At 46.4% G+C, this 17186-nt stretch overlaps 1 protein-coding gene across 2 annotated transcripts in view; it reads left to right on the top strand.

The window, feature by feature from the left end:
* LOC135243869 (synaptogyrin-1-like) overlaps nucleotides 1-16873 on the top strand; it is a 17912-nt gene extending 1039 nt beyond the window's left edge. Inside the window, exons 2-4 of one of the 2 annotated variants that reach the window (XM_064315961.1) lie at nucleotides 9283-9520; nucleotides 10767-10912; nucleotides 14140-16873. In XM_064315961.1, coding sequence (XP_064172031.1) covers nucleotides 9283-9520; nucleotides 10767-10912; nucleotides 14140-14343 — 588 coding nt within the window. In that variant the 3' untranslated portion in view covers nucleotides 14344-16873. Of the gene's footprint in view, nucleotides 1-9282; nucleotides 9521-10766; nucleotides 10913-12129; nucleotides 13783-14139 lie in introns of those variants that run through there. The other variant, XM_064315962.1, reaches the window with a different exon arrangement.
* The last annotated feature ends 313 nt before the right edge of the window (nucleotides 16874-17186 follow it).

The following is a 17186-nucleotide window of genomic DNA, read 5'->3' as shown; positions in this document are numbered from 1 at the left end:
CCCATATCACTGTTCCAGGTGCTTCAGCCGACACCGCATGTAACATTAATCTTTCATGCGGTGTATGCAATTGATTGCTGTCTATTGTTTTTCGTTTAACGTGCACGATGGCCTCTGCTCTGGAGAACGAATGACAGGCTTTAGGGTTTAAGAGTCAGGTGACACGGACCGTAATTAAAGCCAGTGATAGCGGACCTCCGCTTTACAGCATTGCTCGCTTCACAGATACAGATAAATCTTTTACACTCTCGGGAATTATGCTAGGCCTAAATAAAATTGTGTTCCGGCGAAATTTGAAATGAGAACGATACTTATCGATTACTGTTCAGAATGTACACATCGTAAAGTAATTATTCGACTACTTCCGACAAATGGTTTCCGTCTATCGTTAGCCTGTAGGCTACTTAACATAGACAAGCTGATACTGTAGGCTGCGCCTCGGCGCAGTATGTAGGCTACATTTAAACACGTCTACCATTATAATTTCATTTTTATGATAAGCCTACTTCCCCTGTCTTATATGATAACATACAATAAGCAATACGATTAGTGCAAGTTACCTGTTGATGCCTTCATTTTCTCAAATGAAGTCACTTTTGGAGTTCTGGTGTTCATTACCAAAGCTATTCCTGACCAATTTACATAAGGGTGAATGTCGTTCATTATGGGTTATGTTATGTAGGATAGGCTATTAGTCTCTAGTCAGCCAACATTCTTTGCTGTCTCATGGTAAACTTTTCACTTCCCAATTTCAATTTTCCTATTTTTGCAAGAATTTTTGACAAAAGCCTTTAAGTTCAAAATGAAAGTGTGCAGCAGTGATCAAAAAGCATCCCCGAAAGTGCACTCATAAAAGCATATTTGTGTTTAAGATCAGGCTAAAAGATTCAAACCTTCTTTTACACCGCCTCAGACTTTGAAAGGTGTTCTTGTTCAGTCTTTTAGCTCCAGGGTCCTTACGTGCAAAAACACAATGCTGGTATTTTAGGGACGTTTTAGTTTGACACCCTAGATGTGTCTATCTTGATTGTGTGAGGATAAATTGTGATAATCAGCTTAATTAACCGGTTTCTGATTTCGGCAACATTTTACTCCTCTGAACCCACACAAAGCCACCACTGTTCCTGTTTCTGGTGCCATTCAAGCCCCGTCATTTGACCAGCTTTACTTACCAGGGCAGCTCCTTGACTGTCCCTGGACCTCAAACAAGTTTGTGAGGGTGTTGTTTGAAGATTATATGTCGGAAAATCCTGAACCATTGGCAGCTCCTGCTGCATTCTGGGAAGTTGGCACCGTCCTCTAAAGGTCTGTAGGTCAGGGGTAAGTACATCTGCATGCAAGATCTTTTCACTCATAAATGATAATGGATAAGCAGGATTTGCTTTAATGGGTTAGCAGGGCCACTCGCATAGCATACATGTATATGCTATCCTTTTAAATGTCCAACTGTTTACCGAGACAATTTGGGTTGCCTTTTTCACCGCTAGATCAGTATTGTGGGGCTGTCATGTGACCTTCATCTGTCATGTGACCTTCTGGTTCCAAGCCCAGGTCCAAAACTGTGACCATTTGTACCTCCTTTAAAAGCCAGCAGCTACAGCTTTGAATGAACTCACAGGCTGGAGCCCCAGTAGCAGGACTGTGGTAGTGAATGGGAATAGAAAGAGAGTCATATGACAGGATGAGGAGACAAGGTTAAACCTCTCAAACCATTCATGCCAGGCCCTCTTTAAGTAGCTGGGCCTTGCCCTCTTAACTGAGCAGAATCAGGTTTCTTCACTATGTCACGTTTGTTAACAGATTAAACAGGATTTATAAACAAAAATCCAAAAAATAGTAAAAATTTGTTTAGCTTTTCTTTGTGAAATGAAAATGTACATACGATATAGCTCAAGAAAAAACCTCCAAAGGAAAAGTCCTACCTGACATCAACTCCTCAGACATTGTTGTTATTATCTTACCATGGGTACTATAGGTTCTGTGTGTGTATGTGTGTGTGTGTGTGCATGTGCGTGTGTGTGTGCGTGTGTGTGTGTGTGTGCGTGTGTGTGTATGTGCGTGTGTGTGTGTGCGTGTGTGTATGTGCGTGTGTGTGTGTGCGTGTGCGTGCGCGCGTGTGTGCGTTGAGTGGTTAAAAAGCAGGTAGCATCAGTGAGCCATGTGCAGTTGGCGGGGGTTCAATCCCCACCATGGCACTTTCTCACCTGTGGTCCCTTCTCAATCTGTTGCCTTCTTTGCTTTCTCCCTGTTTGAATAAAGCCAAAAAGTATGAAAGGAGGGCAGGCTATCTGCTATCCTTTAAAAAATGAAAAAACAAGCATGAATCCGCAATAGCTGCGACTGCACATGCGCATGCATCCATGTGTGCATGCATCCACACACACACCCTCACACAAACACATGACCTCTTCTTTAGCTCATGACCAACCTTTCCACAAAATCTTGTGCAAATCTGTGAATCCATTCGGGAGTTATGTGCTTTTTGATAGGCCACGCCCATCGCCATGCCCCTTCTTGGTCAATCGGCCTGAAAGTTACTCAGCTCCAGCTTCTGTCATGACCAACGTCCATGCCAAATTTCAGCCTCCTGGGACGAAAACTGTGGCCGCTACAGGGTGGGACACTTTTGTGGACCAACCGACCAACCAACCGACCAACCGACCGACAGACAGAGCTATAGAGCTGCGGTCGCAGCTAAAAACAGGCAATATCAGATTGAGTGCAACTACCATTGAATACCGGTAACCCTAATTCACACATCAATCCACCTGCCAAAGGAAACAGACAAGCATCAAAAGGGCCACTGCTCTGGAAATGGTAACAGTCACGCCCTGCCATGCTTTCTTTCTTTTCCTCTCTTTTTCTGTGCTCCTTCTTTTCTTGCCCCGCGTGACTCGAATTTGTTGTGATGCGGGCAGGCCTTCGGAGAGCCCCCCTGTATGTGAGCTTTCAGAAGGGCAGAGCACCGCCGAAATGGTGCGAACGCGGGACGATGCCGCAGTGCTCGCAACAAAAGCCACCAGGAAGTGCCGCTGATACTCATTTCATTATTACGCGAGGCCGCGGCGCTCGCCGCTAAAGAACGATTTCTTCTGCAATACAGGAGGGCAAATAGCGGGACCCAGTTTGGCTGCAGTTCCCCAACAGAGTGAATGTAGCATGGAAGACGAAATATTCCGGTACTTAATTCTATATGATGGTGTAACAGTAATATACAATAATGCAACGGCCTGCCTCATACTCCCCAGTTCGTAGCCTGGATAGCAGGATTCTCTATGTCACCGATGAGGTTATGATTTTCTTTGTTGAAGTGTAACTAATTGCACCACTTGCCCAGATTGGCAGGGTGCAATCAGCTCGTAGGCCTTTCTGCTGTAGTCTGATGGAAAAGGGCACCTAAGGCTCTTCGCAGAAACAAATATCTGCCGCCTGACCGCCCTTTTCCCTTCACCGTGTCTTATTGGAGCTTGGAATTAATTACAGCTTTTCCGTGGAAAAAGTCAGCACGCAGTTGAAATGAAGGAGGGCGAAAGGTAGCCGGACGTGCCCTGAATTCGTAAATCTGACGTAGGCCGTTCCCCCTTGCTTTGCTGTGGGTAGATTAATAGCAGTGAAACACCTTTCCTCAGTGTCATTTCCAGACCAGAGAAAATGGCCATTAGGAAGATGAGCGGCAGCGGGTGGAGACCTTAGAGGTCCAAATAGACATTTTCCCAGGGTTCCCTTTTCTTGTGGACTCACTGTTAAGCGGCTTCTGAGTTTGAAGGTTGAGGAATGACTCAATACATTTGTGTTAATTTGTGTATTACGGCATGCAAACACAATGCACATGGTGTGCACATGCTTATTGTTGTGTTTGTATTTGAGAAAGATGGAGAGGGGGAAGATCTCTGCTTTCTGTCTTGTGATTCAGGGGATCTGACGGTCACTGCTCTGTCGGTGTCTCTTTCTCTCTTTCTCTCTCGCTCACTCACTGTACACAAGGTCACAGAGATTAAAACAGAGGGATTGTGGGGGAAGGGAGGATGCTCCGTAAAGCTCAGGCAGCACACAGCCGAAAGTGAGAGACAGGAAGCCTTCGCACGTTCGCTAAATGTGATCTGGCCTGTGGATCTGAGCTGTACTTCTGCGGTTTTTACAATAATTTGGAGCACATCCTCTCCTTCAATCCAAGGGTCTTCCAAGTGCTTCCTGTTTCTTTTTTTTTGTTCAAGCATGAAGTCACTTCTTCTGTTAAGATTACTGCAAATGTGCATTTAATTGCTTCCTCGATTTTTTGTCTTGTCTTGTCTTATTAGTATTAGTGATTATTCGTTTGTTGTCCAACAGTCTGGTGCTGTAGTTTCATTGGGCAGGAGTCCATCCACGCTTTTGGCTTTTGGGAATCTAGTGTGACTCCCACATTTAAATCAATGAATCTGCCTAAAGCTACAAACACATTGTAAACCTCAAACCTGCCGTTACCACCAGTGCGTGAGCCAAGCACTGCAGTCTCTGTGCTCAGTCAGCCAATCAGCTGAGTGATCGCCCATCTCTCAGAAGAGAGTCGATATGGCCGGTCCCAGCATGCAGGAAGTGTCTGGTTAAAGGAAATGAGGTCAGACTTAGTTCCATCCATTCAGATTGCAGAAGGAGGTCTCTGCCTTAGTATTACTGTAAGGTGTTCCTCTGGCTGTGAGGCTCCAGTACTAAATCAAGTACCGTAATTGTGTTTTCCCAGGAGGTCAAAGGTCAGTGGTGATTTTGAACTGTGAATGGTGTGGTTTTGTGAAATGTTATTGAAAATGTACTTTGTTCCATACAGTCACAGGTACTCCAAAAGTCTTTTTTTGTTTGTTTTGCTTTCTGGTCTTTGGTAGGTCACTCATTATTTTAGGAAGTATTTTCTTCCATTGGAGTTACCTGCCCACGAGGCATGGATGCAACTACATTACGTTACATTACAGTAAATAAATTGCAGACAGTGATAGCTATGGATCCCGACAGCTATGGATCCTGTACCAATGTGAATGCCTAAGGCTGTAGATCGATGGGGAATTGCAGTTTTGGTTGGAACAGAAACAAGTAAACACAAGCGGACCCTCGTACTTCAATCAGAAAAACACTGCTGGAGGTTTCAAGGATTTCAGTACACTGCAGAAATTTGTTTAAAAAAGCACTGCAAGAGATGCAGCCTGATTGATTTGCTGATGGGCCTTCAAGTCACAAATCACTGACTGTTCGTCTGTCAGACCGCTTGGGAGGGGAACTATGCATTATTTATGACGATTATTCCCGGTACTGTGGTTTATAAAACTAAGGAAATTAGCATATTGCAGAGAAACAAGAAAAATTGCTTGATCCACAGGAAATGAAATGAAGCACACACACATTTAGAAGGAATGTCTTCCAAAGAAAATCTAAACACACAATGTTTTTCCACAAAGGCATCAGCTCACATTTTCACACTGTGGATTGCATAGTTGTGTGTGTTTGTGATTGTGTGTGTGTGTGTGAGTTTGTGTGTGTGTGTGTGTGAGTTTGTCTGCGTGCGTGTGTGAGAGAGTTTGTGTGTGAGCGAGCATGTGTGTGTGTGAGTGTGTGTGTGAGCTAGCGTGTGCACATACACGCACTCATATAAACTGAAACGTACCGACCGCAGGTCCAGAAGCCTGTAATTAGGCTTCATTAAGGCTCGCACATCGGCCCAGATGTTCAGAAATAATCGGCTGCTTGCTGCCGTGCTGCATGCTGTGTTGAGTAGCAGGTTGGCCTAGATTGAAGAGTGTTGGGCTGCAGCAGCTGTGCTGTGCCGTTCAGCACCAGTCTCATTATTGTGTGTGTTCAGAGACTGTTTACACCGTCAGCACTGCAGAGTGTTTAGGGGACAGTGTGTTGTAATGAGGGGCTGTTGTGTGCTCAACAGGTCATAACCGAAATCTATCACTGTGGTTTCCCTGCCAGACTGCTGTGTGTGTGTGTGTGTGTGTGTGTGTGTGCGCGTGTGTGATAAACTCATGCAGTTAAAGATACTCTGACCCTAACATATGCTAATCCCCCATAAGGAAATTCTGTCACCTGGTTTCTTTCACACTGGTTTCTTACAGAGTTTGCATTCTTTACATAGAATCCATTCATAAGGGTGGATATTAACAGAAGTAATACAGGTTAAGTGCCTTGCTCAAGGGAACAATGGCAGTGTCCCACCTGGGAACTGACCCTAAAACTTTGGAGGTATAAGCCCAGTTCCCTAACCACTATTCAACACTGCTGCCCCTAGGTACAACACAGTGATGCTGAAATAGATGGTACGACATTGACAGTGAGCTGCAGACAGAGAGACCCAAAGTCACAGAAACATGCTGTGTTATGCGAGATTGACGCAGGAACAGCAACGGTGCTTTGGATGCTGGCAGTAAGTTGACGCTGCTGTTCTCACGCAGTTGCACTGTTCCACAGACGAATGCAGCAGGTACACAGACAACCTCTGGCTTGCTTACATTGAGTAAGGTCGCTGTGACACTCTCTTGTGCACAAATCTTTCACTGTAAATGGAGGTTTTTGCTTTCAATCACATCCACCCCCACACACACACACACACACACACAATCCTATGAGGATTAATACAGAGCCTGCAAGCCTCCATCTGATTGTCACAAGATCAGGACCCCACGTGGTGGCCTCCACAATGCCTGCCTTCTTGCAGCAGCAGCCTTGTGATTCAGCAGGATTGAGATCTTGGCTGCTGATTAGGAGGAGGCAGGAGAACGACGCCGGATGAGCAGTGGCGCCTCCCGCAGGTCTAAATGGGTCCAGTGGGCACAGCATCAGGAGAGGAGGACCCCCTCACAGGGATTCGGGCCACAATCGCACACGGCCGTTAAAACCCGTCTGGGTCCATCTCTCCCACCTCTGCCCCCCACCCATGCATTAAACTGCATGCAGTGATGTTCATGTCTCTAAATAAGGGCTGTGAAGTGGATATGAAAGAATTGGGGGTGGGGGGGGGGGCAGGATTGGAATTTGAGTGATGGAAGGAGGTTGGTGGATACTCGAGATTGCCAGAGATCTGGAATCTGGGCCTGAGAACCAAAAAATTGTTAGAAGAGAGAGAAGAATGAATCTGCTTGACACATAGCCATGTTCTGACTGAGTGGAATCCACAGACCTAATTTATAGGCTGTGTGGAAAAGAGGGAAGACCAAAGGAGACTGAATTGAGAATCACAGAGGCCTCATTGGTAGAACCAGAAAACATACAGCAGGCAAGTTTTATGCCGATCATGCTGTGAGATAAGATGGCATATGAGGTCCTGCAACCCAAAGACAAAAAAAGTTTGAGTAACGCAGCAAGTCTTTTAACCACGGAGACACACTTCATTTAGGAACTCTGTGGCATAGGGGAGATAAGCACGCAATAGCACACAGTAGTCCTCTATGTTAGTCCCCCCGTGCAGCTGACAGCACAAGTCACACCATGAACCAGCTCCTGTGGACTTCGCTCCACACGCATTATCATTTCATTTGACGGTCGGCATTTCTCATGTATTTCAAATCATGGCCTGAGGTTGATATTGTGTCCCCTGGGAAAATGTCAGGCATTGACTGAAAGTGAACTCCAGGTAGAGGATGTACCTGGGAGAGCCGAGCTCTAGCCTCAGTCAGAGGCCCACATCCCAGGGCACTCCGGGCCCAATCACAGGCCAGGACTAAATGCCAGCGGTGCGCAGCCCTGGTCCTGGAGGGCCACTGTGAACGCCGGCTTTAGTTCCGACAAATTAACCCAGCTTACTTTTCTAAGCGGCATTCACCAGTGCCAGGGAGAGAGGGGGAGAGAGAGAAGGAGGAAGAGAAAGAGAGAGAGTGATAGAGAAGTGATGGGCTCGAAATCTGAACTGACAGTTTGTTTCCCATTACAGGCTTTGTGATCCTCACTCTCACCTCATGGTAGTACCATCAGCACAGACGATTGTTTGCTTCTTCTTTTTTTCTTTTTTTTTTTGCCCGTGTGGCCTTTCTGTGACACGCATTCCCAAACTCCCTGAGTCGGGAGGCGTGGAACGCTGGGATCGTGATCTGGATACTCTCAGGAAAAGATGAGGAAGCCTCCTGTCTGAGCGTAGCCCCGCCCACCTCTAATCCGGATCCCAGGGGAGGCACGGTGGTTGGGGCTCTCCCAGACATGTGCAGAGGGCCCACTGGAAGCATGCATATTTGATGACGGCTGAGGGACGAGCGGTTGGCGGACAGAAAGCGGGGCATAATGGGGTGGTGTAACGAGACACGCGTTTCTATACAGACTCCCCAGACCGGATCCGTCTCTGCCGCACTGCGGCCAGGCCAGACCAGACCTGACCCACTTGCCCCAGAACTCGCCTCTGAGGGGCGGACTCCCTGGGGCAGCCAGAGGAGGCGGCAGTGAGACAGGGGTGCGCTGTCCTCGTGAGGTTCTTTAGTGAATTTTTGATAAAGAGGTGTCAGGCTATATGTGAATATCTCTGAATATCTCTCTCTTGCTCCCCCCCTCCCGCCCCCCTCTCCCCCCGCCCGTCAGGCCCCTCAGTGGCAGTAGCAGCCGACAGCTGTTTAAATGGTGGCCCCCTGGTGGACCCACCCAGCAGCTGCTTTGATCACCTTGGTGATAGATGGCTTTGCTCTTGTTGGGGGGGGGGGGGGTGAGGGCATGTGGGTGGTGTTGAGGCAGAGGCTGCTGGGGGGATGTTGGAGGGGGGAGAGGGTGGAGTGGGGGGGTGCATAATCTGCCACAGCCATGAGAAACAAGCTGGCGTTTGTGTTCAGCATCTGATTCAATGCTGCACTGCCAAGTCAAAGCACAGATTTTCTATTTTAACCAAATGGGTAGCTTTTGTTTTCCTTCCTTTAGAACAAGAGTGTCAGAATCCAGTCCTGGGCCCCGTTTCATGAAACAGGATTACTGAGTTAGCTGAATAAATGTAAAACCCAAAATCCTCCCAAATCTGCAGCATGGGCTGAAGTAAATACAGCTGCTCTGGGTTCTACTCAGTGCAGTTAAGTACTTAATTGAAGTCACTGATTGGCTAAAGAATCCACAGACCTGTTTCTGCGTTTCACACACCGGCACTAGGAGGTTACTGCTGATATCAGGAGTTTTGGGGGCAAAAATTCAATATGTTCATTCATATTCATGAAGAAGGTGTGCCCCAGGATAGAACTTCCATTGGCACATGTATTGTCCACTGCCTCTTTCATGAAATTAACATCAAATTAGCATGAATTTAGAAATTTATTTTCCCCCTCATCCACCCTTGTGTGTCCCTCGCAGCTGTTCGCCATCGTCATATTCGGCTCCATCGCCAACGAGGGCTACGTGAACCGGCCCGACGAGGTGGAGGAGTTCTGCATCTTCAACCGCAACCAGAACGCCTGTAACTACGGCGTCGCCATGGGGACCCTGGCCTTCGTGTGCTGCATGGCCTTCCTGGCGCTGGACATCTACTTCCCCCAGATCAGCAGCGTCAAAGACCGCAAGAAAGCTGTGCTGGCTGACATCGGGGTGTCCGGTAAGGCCAGGGGAGGGAGGAGGGGTGGAATTAAGCGATATTTAACTCCCCTGTGAGCCAAAATTAATTTAAATCGATCAAGATTTCATACACAAGGTACGCCGACGACGGAGGGTGCACTTTAAAAGGCAACATTTGTGCCGAGAGAATAGTCTCAACAGCATTTGGAGCACAGCGAGGAGGAGCATGAATTGTGAATGTGAACTGTAAAGATGATAGAGGCTGGCAGACTCCGCGCGCTTGGCTCTGGAGTGCTGGGTCGATGCTCTGCAGGGTGCAGGTGGTCAACCCTTCAACCTGCGGAACATCCCATCAAAGGAAAAGCGGAGGAGGGGTGTGGAAATGAAAACACCGTGAGAGGAGAGGTCGGCGATTAATTTGCATTGCACGCATTTCATTGATTGGTAGCGGTTAGAGGACACGTGTGTTTAAGGCAGAATGGGAGAGGGGGAGGGGCCACTGAGGGCAGTGTATGTAGCTGTGGCGCTTCAACGCATGCGATGCACGAGTGTGTTTATGTTAATTATTTATTTTGGTTGGCTAAAGCCAGTGGCAAACAGCCTGCTAGCATGAGAACAATAGGCACAGTCCCTCTCCGCCTCTTGTCTTTTCGTTTGTCTGCGTCAGCCTTAGCAACCGTGCTCAACGATAGCGGCAGCCTGCTGTTTTCACTTCTGAAGCCTACGCGCGTTGATGGACCGCTATAATTGATAACCAACAATCCTATGTCCCTTACATCTCATACATTGCCCGTCTGTAAATATTCACACTCTAACAACGCGACACTGGTGCACACATACGTTCACTCTAAAACACGATATTCCTTTCTTTTGTAAAGTAACGGTAATCTAGTCCTGCAATATGTTGTAGCATCAAAATGTGCTACAAGTAAAGACCCCTGCTGGGCATCTGCGGAACCACAAGATACCTCTAAACCGTGTCAGGTTTGGAGATTATTGTTAGCTAACTCGTTCAATCTGAAATTAAATTGAGTAGTTGTTATTGGTATAATAAGCTTATACATGCTTTGGCTAGATTATTACATAAAAAGTGAATGGAGTAGACGTAGTACAATACAGAATGTATAATAAATAATAAAAAATAAAGAAGTATAATATTTTTATTATAAATAGTATTTGTGTTGCTGTGAAATACAGTTGTAGTATTACAATAGTAATAACATTCTATTAATAATATAAAATAAAGTCAGTCTCAATCTCTCAGTCAGTCTCTCTCTCTCTCTCAGCATTCTGGTCCTTCATGTGGTTCGTGGGGTTTTGTTTCCTGGCCAACCAGTGGCAGGTGGCCAAGCTCGAGGACAACCCCCTGAAGGAGGGCGGAGACGCAGCCAGAGCCGCCATCGCATTCTCCTTCTTCTCCATCTTCACCTGGGTCTGTATTGCATCACCTTCTCTATCCCTCTCTCTCTCTCTCTCTCTCTCTCTCTCACACACACTCTCTCTCATGCAAACACACACACTCTTTCTCTCTCTCTCTCTCGCTCTCTCTCTCACACACACACACACTCTCTCTCTTATGCACATATGCACACACACACACACCCTCTCTCCCTCTCTCTCTCTCTCTCTATGTCTCACACTCACAGTCTCCCCTCTATCTTTCATAGCCTCTCTCCTTTTCGCTCAAACACACATCCACACATACACACACTCTTTTGTTCTCTGTCTGGGAAAGAGCTTGAGTGTTGTCCTCCACGGTTATAGGGTTGAGCCACACCAATCCACACTGCTATGCTATCATCAAAATCTGGTGTCTGTAAGCACGTTCGTCAGTGGGTGTGGCCTTCTGTTTTTCCCTTTACTGTGACAGTGAGCAGGGAATATCCAGGCCCCACTGCAGAATGAGCATCCAATGCCAAATGCTACTGCCGCTGGTGATATAACTGTACTTTTCACCCTAATAAAAAAGCTTCTTCCTGTTTCAGCATTGTGCTTTGGGACTGCAAGGGGTTCCACATTAAATCCATCATGAATCATGGCATACCGTAAATGTTTGTACAGGAGGGAAAGGGGAGATGAAAGAAGCCATTTATGCAAACAAATATATAAAGGGCTGTATTTCCTACATGGTTTACCCGATAAGGATGTATATACATTCAAATTAAAGTCAGTCTGCACTTTAACCTCAGATTCATTGTTTCATTTCAAATCCAATGTGCTAGAGTAGAGCCAAAACAACACAAATTCTGCCACTGTCCAAATTCTTATGAACTGCATTGTATATGTGTTGTGTGTGTGTATGTAAGTATGTGTGCGTGTTTGTGCATGTGTTTGTATGTAAGTGTGTGTGTGTGTGTGTGTGTGTGTGTATTCACTGAATTTGGAACAAGCATTGTAAAACTACTCAAAATACCATTGGCACAAACACGGTCTGAATTTGGTTACTAGTCGAGTGGTATGTCCACAGTGTGGTACAGTATTTTAACAGGATGTGTCACCTAGCAGCCAGTGTAAGTGTGCAATTTGGGACATGTTTGTTTGCATACGTGGTGGCTCTGTTTTTCGCAGTGGAAGTTTGGAGATGCTCAATGGGGTTTTGGGCTTTTGTCAGTGCCTGATATCTGCTCTGCCTGGATTTCTGTCCTCTAGGGGGCTCTGACTCTGCTGTCCTTGGAACGGCTAAAGAATGTGTCTTTTGAAGAAGAGTACAACAAACTTTTCGTCCCCCAGCCTACACCCCCCCTAGTCTAATGATCCCCCCTATCCTGCCAACCACTCACCCCTCCCACCCAACAGGCACTCTCTCCATAAGCCGCTAGGATCCGACCCAATCCCGGCCACGGTCTTGTCCGAATGCAGATGTGACGTTTCCTAAAGCAGACCTTGGGCAGACCCGTCCTGTTCAAGTTTGAGTTCCATGATGTGGCCGCCATTTTGATCAGGGTGAACTTGCCACAACTGATTTGCAACCAGCTCACAGACTTATTGTTTTTTTTTTTGTCCTTTCACCAATTGTGCCTCTTGAGTTACTGTGATGCCGCCCACACACGCACATCAGGAGCACTGTGGCTCTCCTCCAATGCTGTCGCCTGTCAGCCAGAGTGATTTACACCACAGTCTAGGACACGTGGCACAGGTCAGAGGTGAGGTGTGTGTCCCATTAAGAGGGCAGCCGGTTGATTTTGGGACCTGGTCGTTGGGAGGATCCAAAATAACTTGAGGAAACCTGGCCGCCATAAATCCACCTCAGTTTTTACTGCATTCATGAGCTCAGCACACTTCAAGAGAATGGACAGTCCACAATACAAGTCCATTTCAAGAGCTCTAGTCTCTCAAGTGGTTCTCAAGTGCCTTCGTTTTCGTCTTTTTGTGTAGAATTCAGGGTTTCTCATTCCAAATGTGTGTGCGTTAAGAGGGTTATCAGTAGCTGTGTGTGTGTGGATGTGTGTGTGTGTAATGTGTGCATAGCATCTGCGTCAGTCCCTTTCTCCCTGTGCCTATGGCCTCTCTGTCTGTCTGTGCCTGCCAGTCCATCCTCTGGATTCTGCATTTAACTTGATGATTTTCAGCACAACATATTTGCCGTTGGAGCTGCTTTTCATACCTTTGTGGGGTGGGGGAGGTTGCGGTATTTTTTACACGTTTATGATTATTATTGTCACTGTATGCATTAAACAATTCCAAATGGCGTTGAAACGCAGTGGTTTGCAGGGTTTTTTTCTGTGTGGTCATGGGAAATGGGCTGAGTGTGCTGCTACGCACCAGGAGCCAGAGACGAGCGTCGCTGAAAAGCCATGGCCTCAATTAGCGCTAACGTCTAATTTATGCGTAGACTAACAAGCTTCTTCCCCGGCACTAATCAGGCTCATTTTCCCTCTCTCTCCCTCTCTGCCTTCCTAACCCCACTCTCATTCTCCTGCTTTGTGTTCATGTATCATTTGGACACCTCCCGACCCTTCTTTCCCATAAAAACCATAATTCACCGTTTGCTTATACCTCCTTTAATTCCTTTCATTGCATGCCTGTGTAATATATCAATAACCATCATATGACTGAATACATCTATCTCTATTCTTGATGGGACTTTTCTGACAAATTTCTTGTGTTCAAAATCTTTATCTGAAATAATAATACTCTGTTGTCCTGAATCTGATTATGCCCTGACATCACCTGTACACCTGTGCATAAATACTCTATCCTTGCATATGTATTTATGCGGTCCCATTCAAACCTGATGCTGAGGGCCTGTGTGCACTCTGTGACCCACTGACCTTTCATTTAAATACACCCAACCATTCCACATCCTCCTGTTGGCCTCCATTTCCTGCTAATTTTATAACCGTTGTCACTTCCGACACTGTACATCCCTGTGGTATACCACACCCCGATCCCCTTACCCCACTGCCCTCTGCATGGGGGGGGGGGCATCCCCACCTCCTTTCCATGTATCTACTTCCACATCCTCCCTCTGTCTTTTATTCTCTTTCTTTTTCTCGTCCCCCACTTCTCCCTCTCTCCTCTTTTTTCTTTCTCATTTCACTTTCTCTCCCTTTCTCTGTCCTCCTCTGTCTCTCCATTTCTCTATCATTCCTTTCTCATTGCCCTTCCCCCCCCCCCCCCAACCTGCTACCCTCTTCCCCTCCGTCTCTTGCTCTGAAGGCTGGTCAGGCATTTCTGGGGTTCCAGAGGTACAAGCTGGGTGCAGACTCCGCCCTCTTCTCCCAGGACTACGCCGACCCCAGCCAGGACCCGGCCGCCGCCCCCTACACTGCCTACCCGGGTGTGGCCGACATGGAGGCCCCGCCCACCAACACGGAGCCGGCCTATGACGGGTCTGCAGGGTACCAGGGGCAAGACTACTAAGCAGGAATGGGGGGGGTGGGGGGTGGGGTAGGCGGGACAGACGAGGATAATCTCTGTAGATGGGTTGGGGAGGGGCACTGCCAAGACCAGTGCGTGTGTCTGTACCAGTTTGCCTTCAGTCCGGGGGGGTGGGGGTGGGCGTGGAGGGTGGGCGGTTTCACGTTGGTTGGCCACTAGCAGGTCATAATCTGAGCTGTGGTAGGTTAGCGGCTGAGATCAAGTAGGAATATATTCTCACCGACTGGGGACCAACTGTCGCCGGGCTCAGACGGTCAAAGTCAACAGCTAGGAAACAACCACAGTGTCTTCTGGGATAGGCCTTATAAGAACCCTGTAGAGCCGTGTGCATTCGATTGTAGTAGCCGTGCTACTGTTTTTTACTGCAGCGGCTGTGCTTTCTCCTCTGTATACAGCTTTGTGTGTGAAGATGAGGGGGGAAAAAATCAGTGAAGAACAAAGCATAGGGTTATTTTGCCATGCTGAAATCTGCCTGGTCTGTCTCCTCTCAGTATCCCATGTGAATTATTCACAGGGTGCCATCTGCCGGTAGAGCTGGTTACATCAAAGCTACACGTAACCCCTTTCAAAAACATGCAGGGTGTTCTTACCTGCTGAGAACCCACAATCCCCTGCTTTCTTTGGTAGTGGTAAGGGACATGTGGGGACGCATTCGCCCACAAGGATGAATCCACGGGTGGATGACTCTAGTCCTGCAAGACTGGTGCCTGTGCAGGTTTTGTTCTCACTAATTATCCTAACTCAATTAGCTAATTAGCCGTATACATTAGGGCCACTCGGTACAGTTCACTCACAAGTTGGACCACAGTAAAACCTTTCATATACGGACACAAGAACAGTGTTCAGCTCACATAAACGGCCGGGTTAATTAAATAACGAGGAGCGGAAGTTAGTGTGAAATCAGAAATAGATATGGCCCTCCTTGCCTACCCCTCCCCTAGTGAGTCCAATGAATACACATATTTAATACTGACTAAAATCAAACGGCAACTCTGCCAGTCCCTTCCCCTTTCCAAAGAGCTCAGCCCCACCTGGGCTGTAAAAAGGTCAACGGTCTTTACCTTCAACCCCTGTTCACTGTCAGGGTGTGGAGTGCTTTGACGTCCAGTGCTTTTGTTTTCTATCCACTCTTAACTGGAATAAAAACTACTCTTCAAAATTTACGAGCGCTGGAACGGACGGCGTATTTAAGTTTGCAGGGAATCCTGCCGAAACGTTTGCGCTGCAGCACCGACCGCAAACACGTCACTGATGCTCGGTAATTCTGTGGCATTTCAGCAATGGGCTTTTGTCTCAAATCGAAATCTCTGTTGTGAAATTAGTACTCAGAGTATTCGATGAGGGAAACTTGCTAAGTGGAAACTGATTGGCCGGCCAGCCCTGTCAGCCAGCTTGTCCGTTATGGCATACTCTTAAAATTGATCATTGAAATCAATAGGTGGCGCCAACTAGAGGCCAGGGAAGGTATGAATGCAAACACACTCCCAGCACGGCACACAAAGCCGTCGCTGAGCTTGGCGACTCCACTCAAGCTAATCTCAATGCTTATCCCCCAAAGTGAACTGCCAGCTCATTACAACCCCTCTGACGGGGGGGGGGGGTACTTCCTTAATCACAGAAACTTCTGGGGCCTGCTTACATACACCACCTGCAGGCCGAACTAGTGCTAACTGGTCTTCATGTAGACCAACTGAACTGAGCATCTTATTTGTTGATTTTTTTTTTTTTAAATGTTATTTCTGATGCATTTTTCATTTATGGCAAGTGTAACAGAAGAATACTGCAACTGTAGATTTTGGAACTGTGAAATATTTAAAGTGGACATATTATGAAAGTTTATCAGTGCATTTTACACACACAGGTACGTATGTGTGTGTGTGTGTGTATATATATATATCATTTACGTATTTATTTTCTTTCTTTATTTATTTATTTATTTGGCTGGTGCTCCTATATTAGTATTTAAATTTCTCTCATATACAGACACACATACATACACACACACACATATGAAATGTTTTAAATAAACACAGGCAAATGAATACATGATGATGTGTACAACAGTGGTTGTACACATGGTTGGTTCCTGTCGGTGAAATAATCTGCAGAGATTAGTTATAACTTAATACTGGGGCTCTGGTTCCTTTATGGTGTGATAATGTGTTTTGGTTCAGGTAACGTTTCCTCTTCAGATTTTTTTATTTTTTGTTTTTGCTTTTTTATTTTGGAAAAGCGGTTAGATACTAATACATGTAACCAAAATACAAAGCTATTTAGACATAGGATCTGTGTGATCTCAAGATGTTGCTATGAAATGGAGGGGAAAGGGTGTAAAACAGTTCTGATGTGATTATCTTTAATTTATTAAATTAATTATTGCATTCATTCAGTTCACTAACAAACACATGGGTTCATTCTTTCCTGTCTGTTGGTTGTTTGTGAGCAATCTAATGTAGATGTACTGGACTTTGTTGGGAAAAAAAGAAATAAATGAAATTGTCTTAATTTTCAACCTGTGTGACACTTGAAGGACTGTTTTTTTGTGGGGGAGGAGGGGGGTGGTTAACATGATAGCTCGCCTTGAATATGTCCCTCCTCAAAGTAAATTGTGTTTGTATTTCAAGGCAGAGGAGACAGTGCATCAGTGCGATGTGGTATGATAATGAGAACGTTTCCGGACGCCAAACAAGAAATAACAAAAATGGCAACTTCCACCTCTCCTCCCACCATTGCCTTCTCTCTGAAATACGCGCATCAGTGTTTTTACTTTGTGGTTCCGTGAGAGGAGCTGAGCATGCCTGTGAGATGATGGGCCACAATACACT

This window comes from Anguilla rostrata, chromosome 17 (genome assembly GCF_018555375.3).
Source record: "Anguilla rostrata isolate EN2019 chromosome 17, ASM1855537v3, whole genome shotgun sequence".
Classification (NCBI taxonomy): domain Eukaryota; kingdom Metazoa; phylum Chordata; class Actinopteri; order Anguilliformes; family Anguillidae; genus Anguilla; species Anguilla rostrata.
Note: the sequence above shows the minus strand (reverse complement) of the source record. Positions and strands in the feature narration are given on the sequence as shown.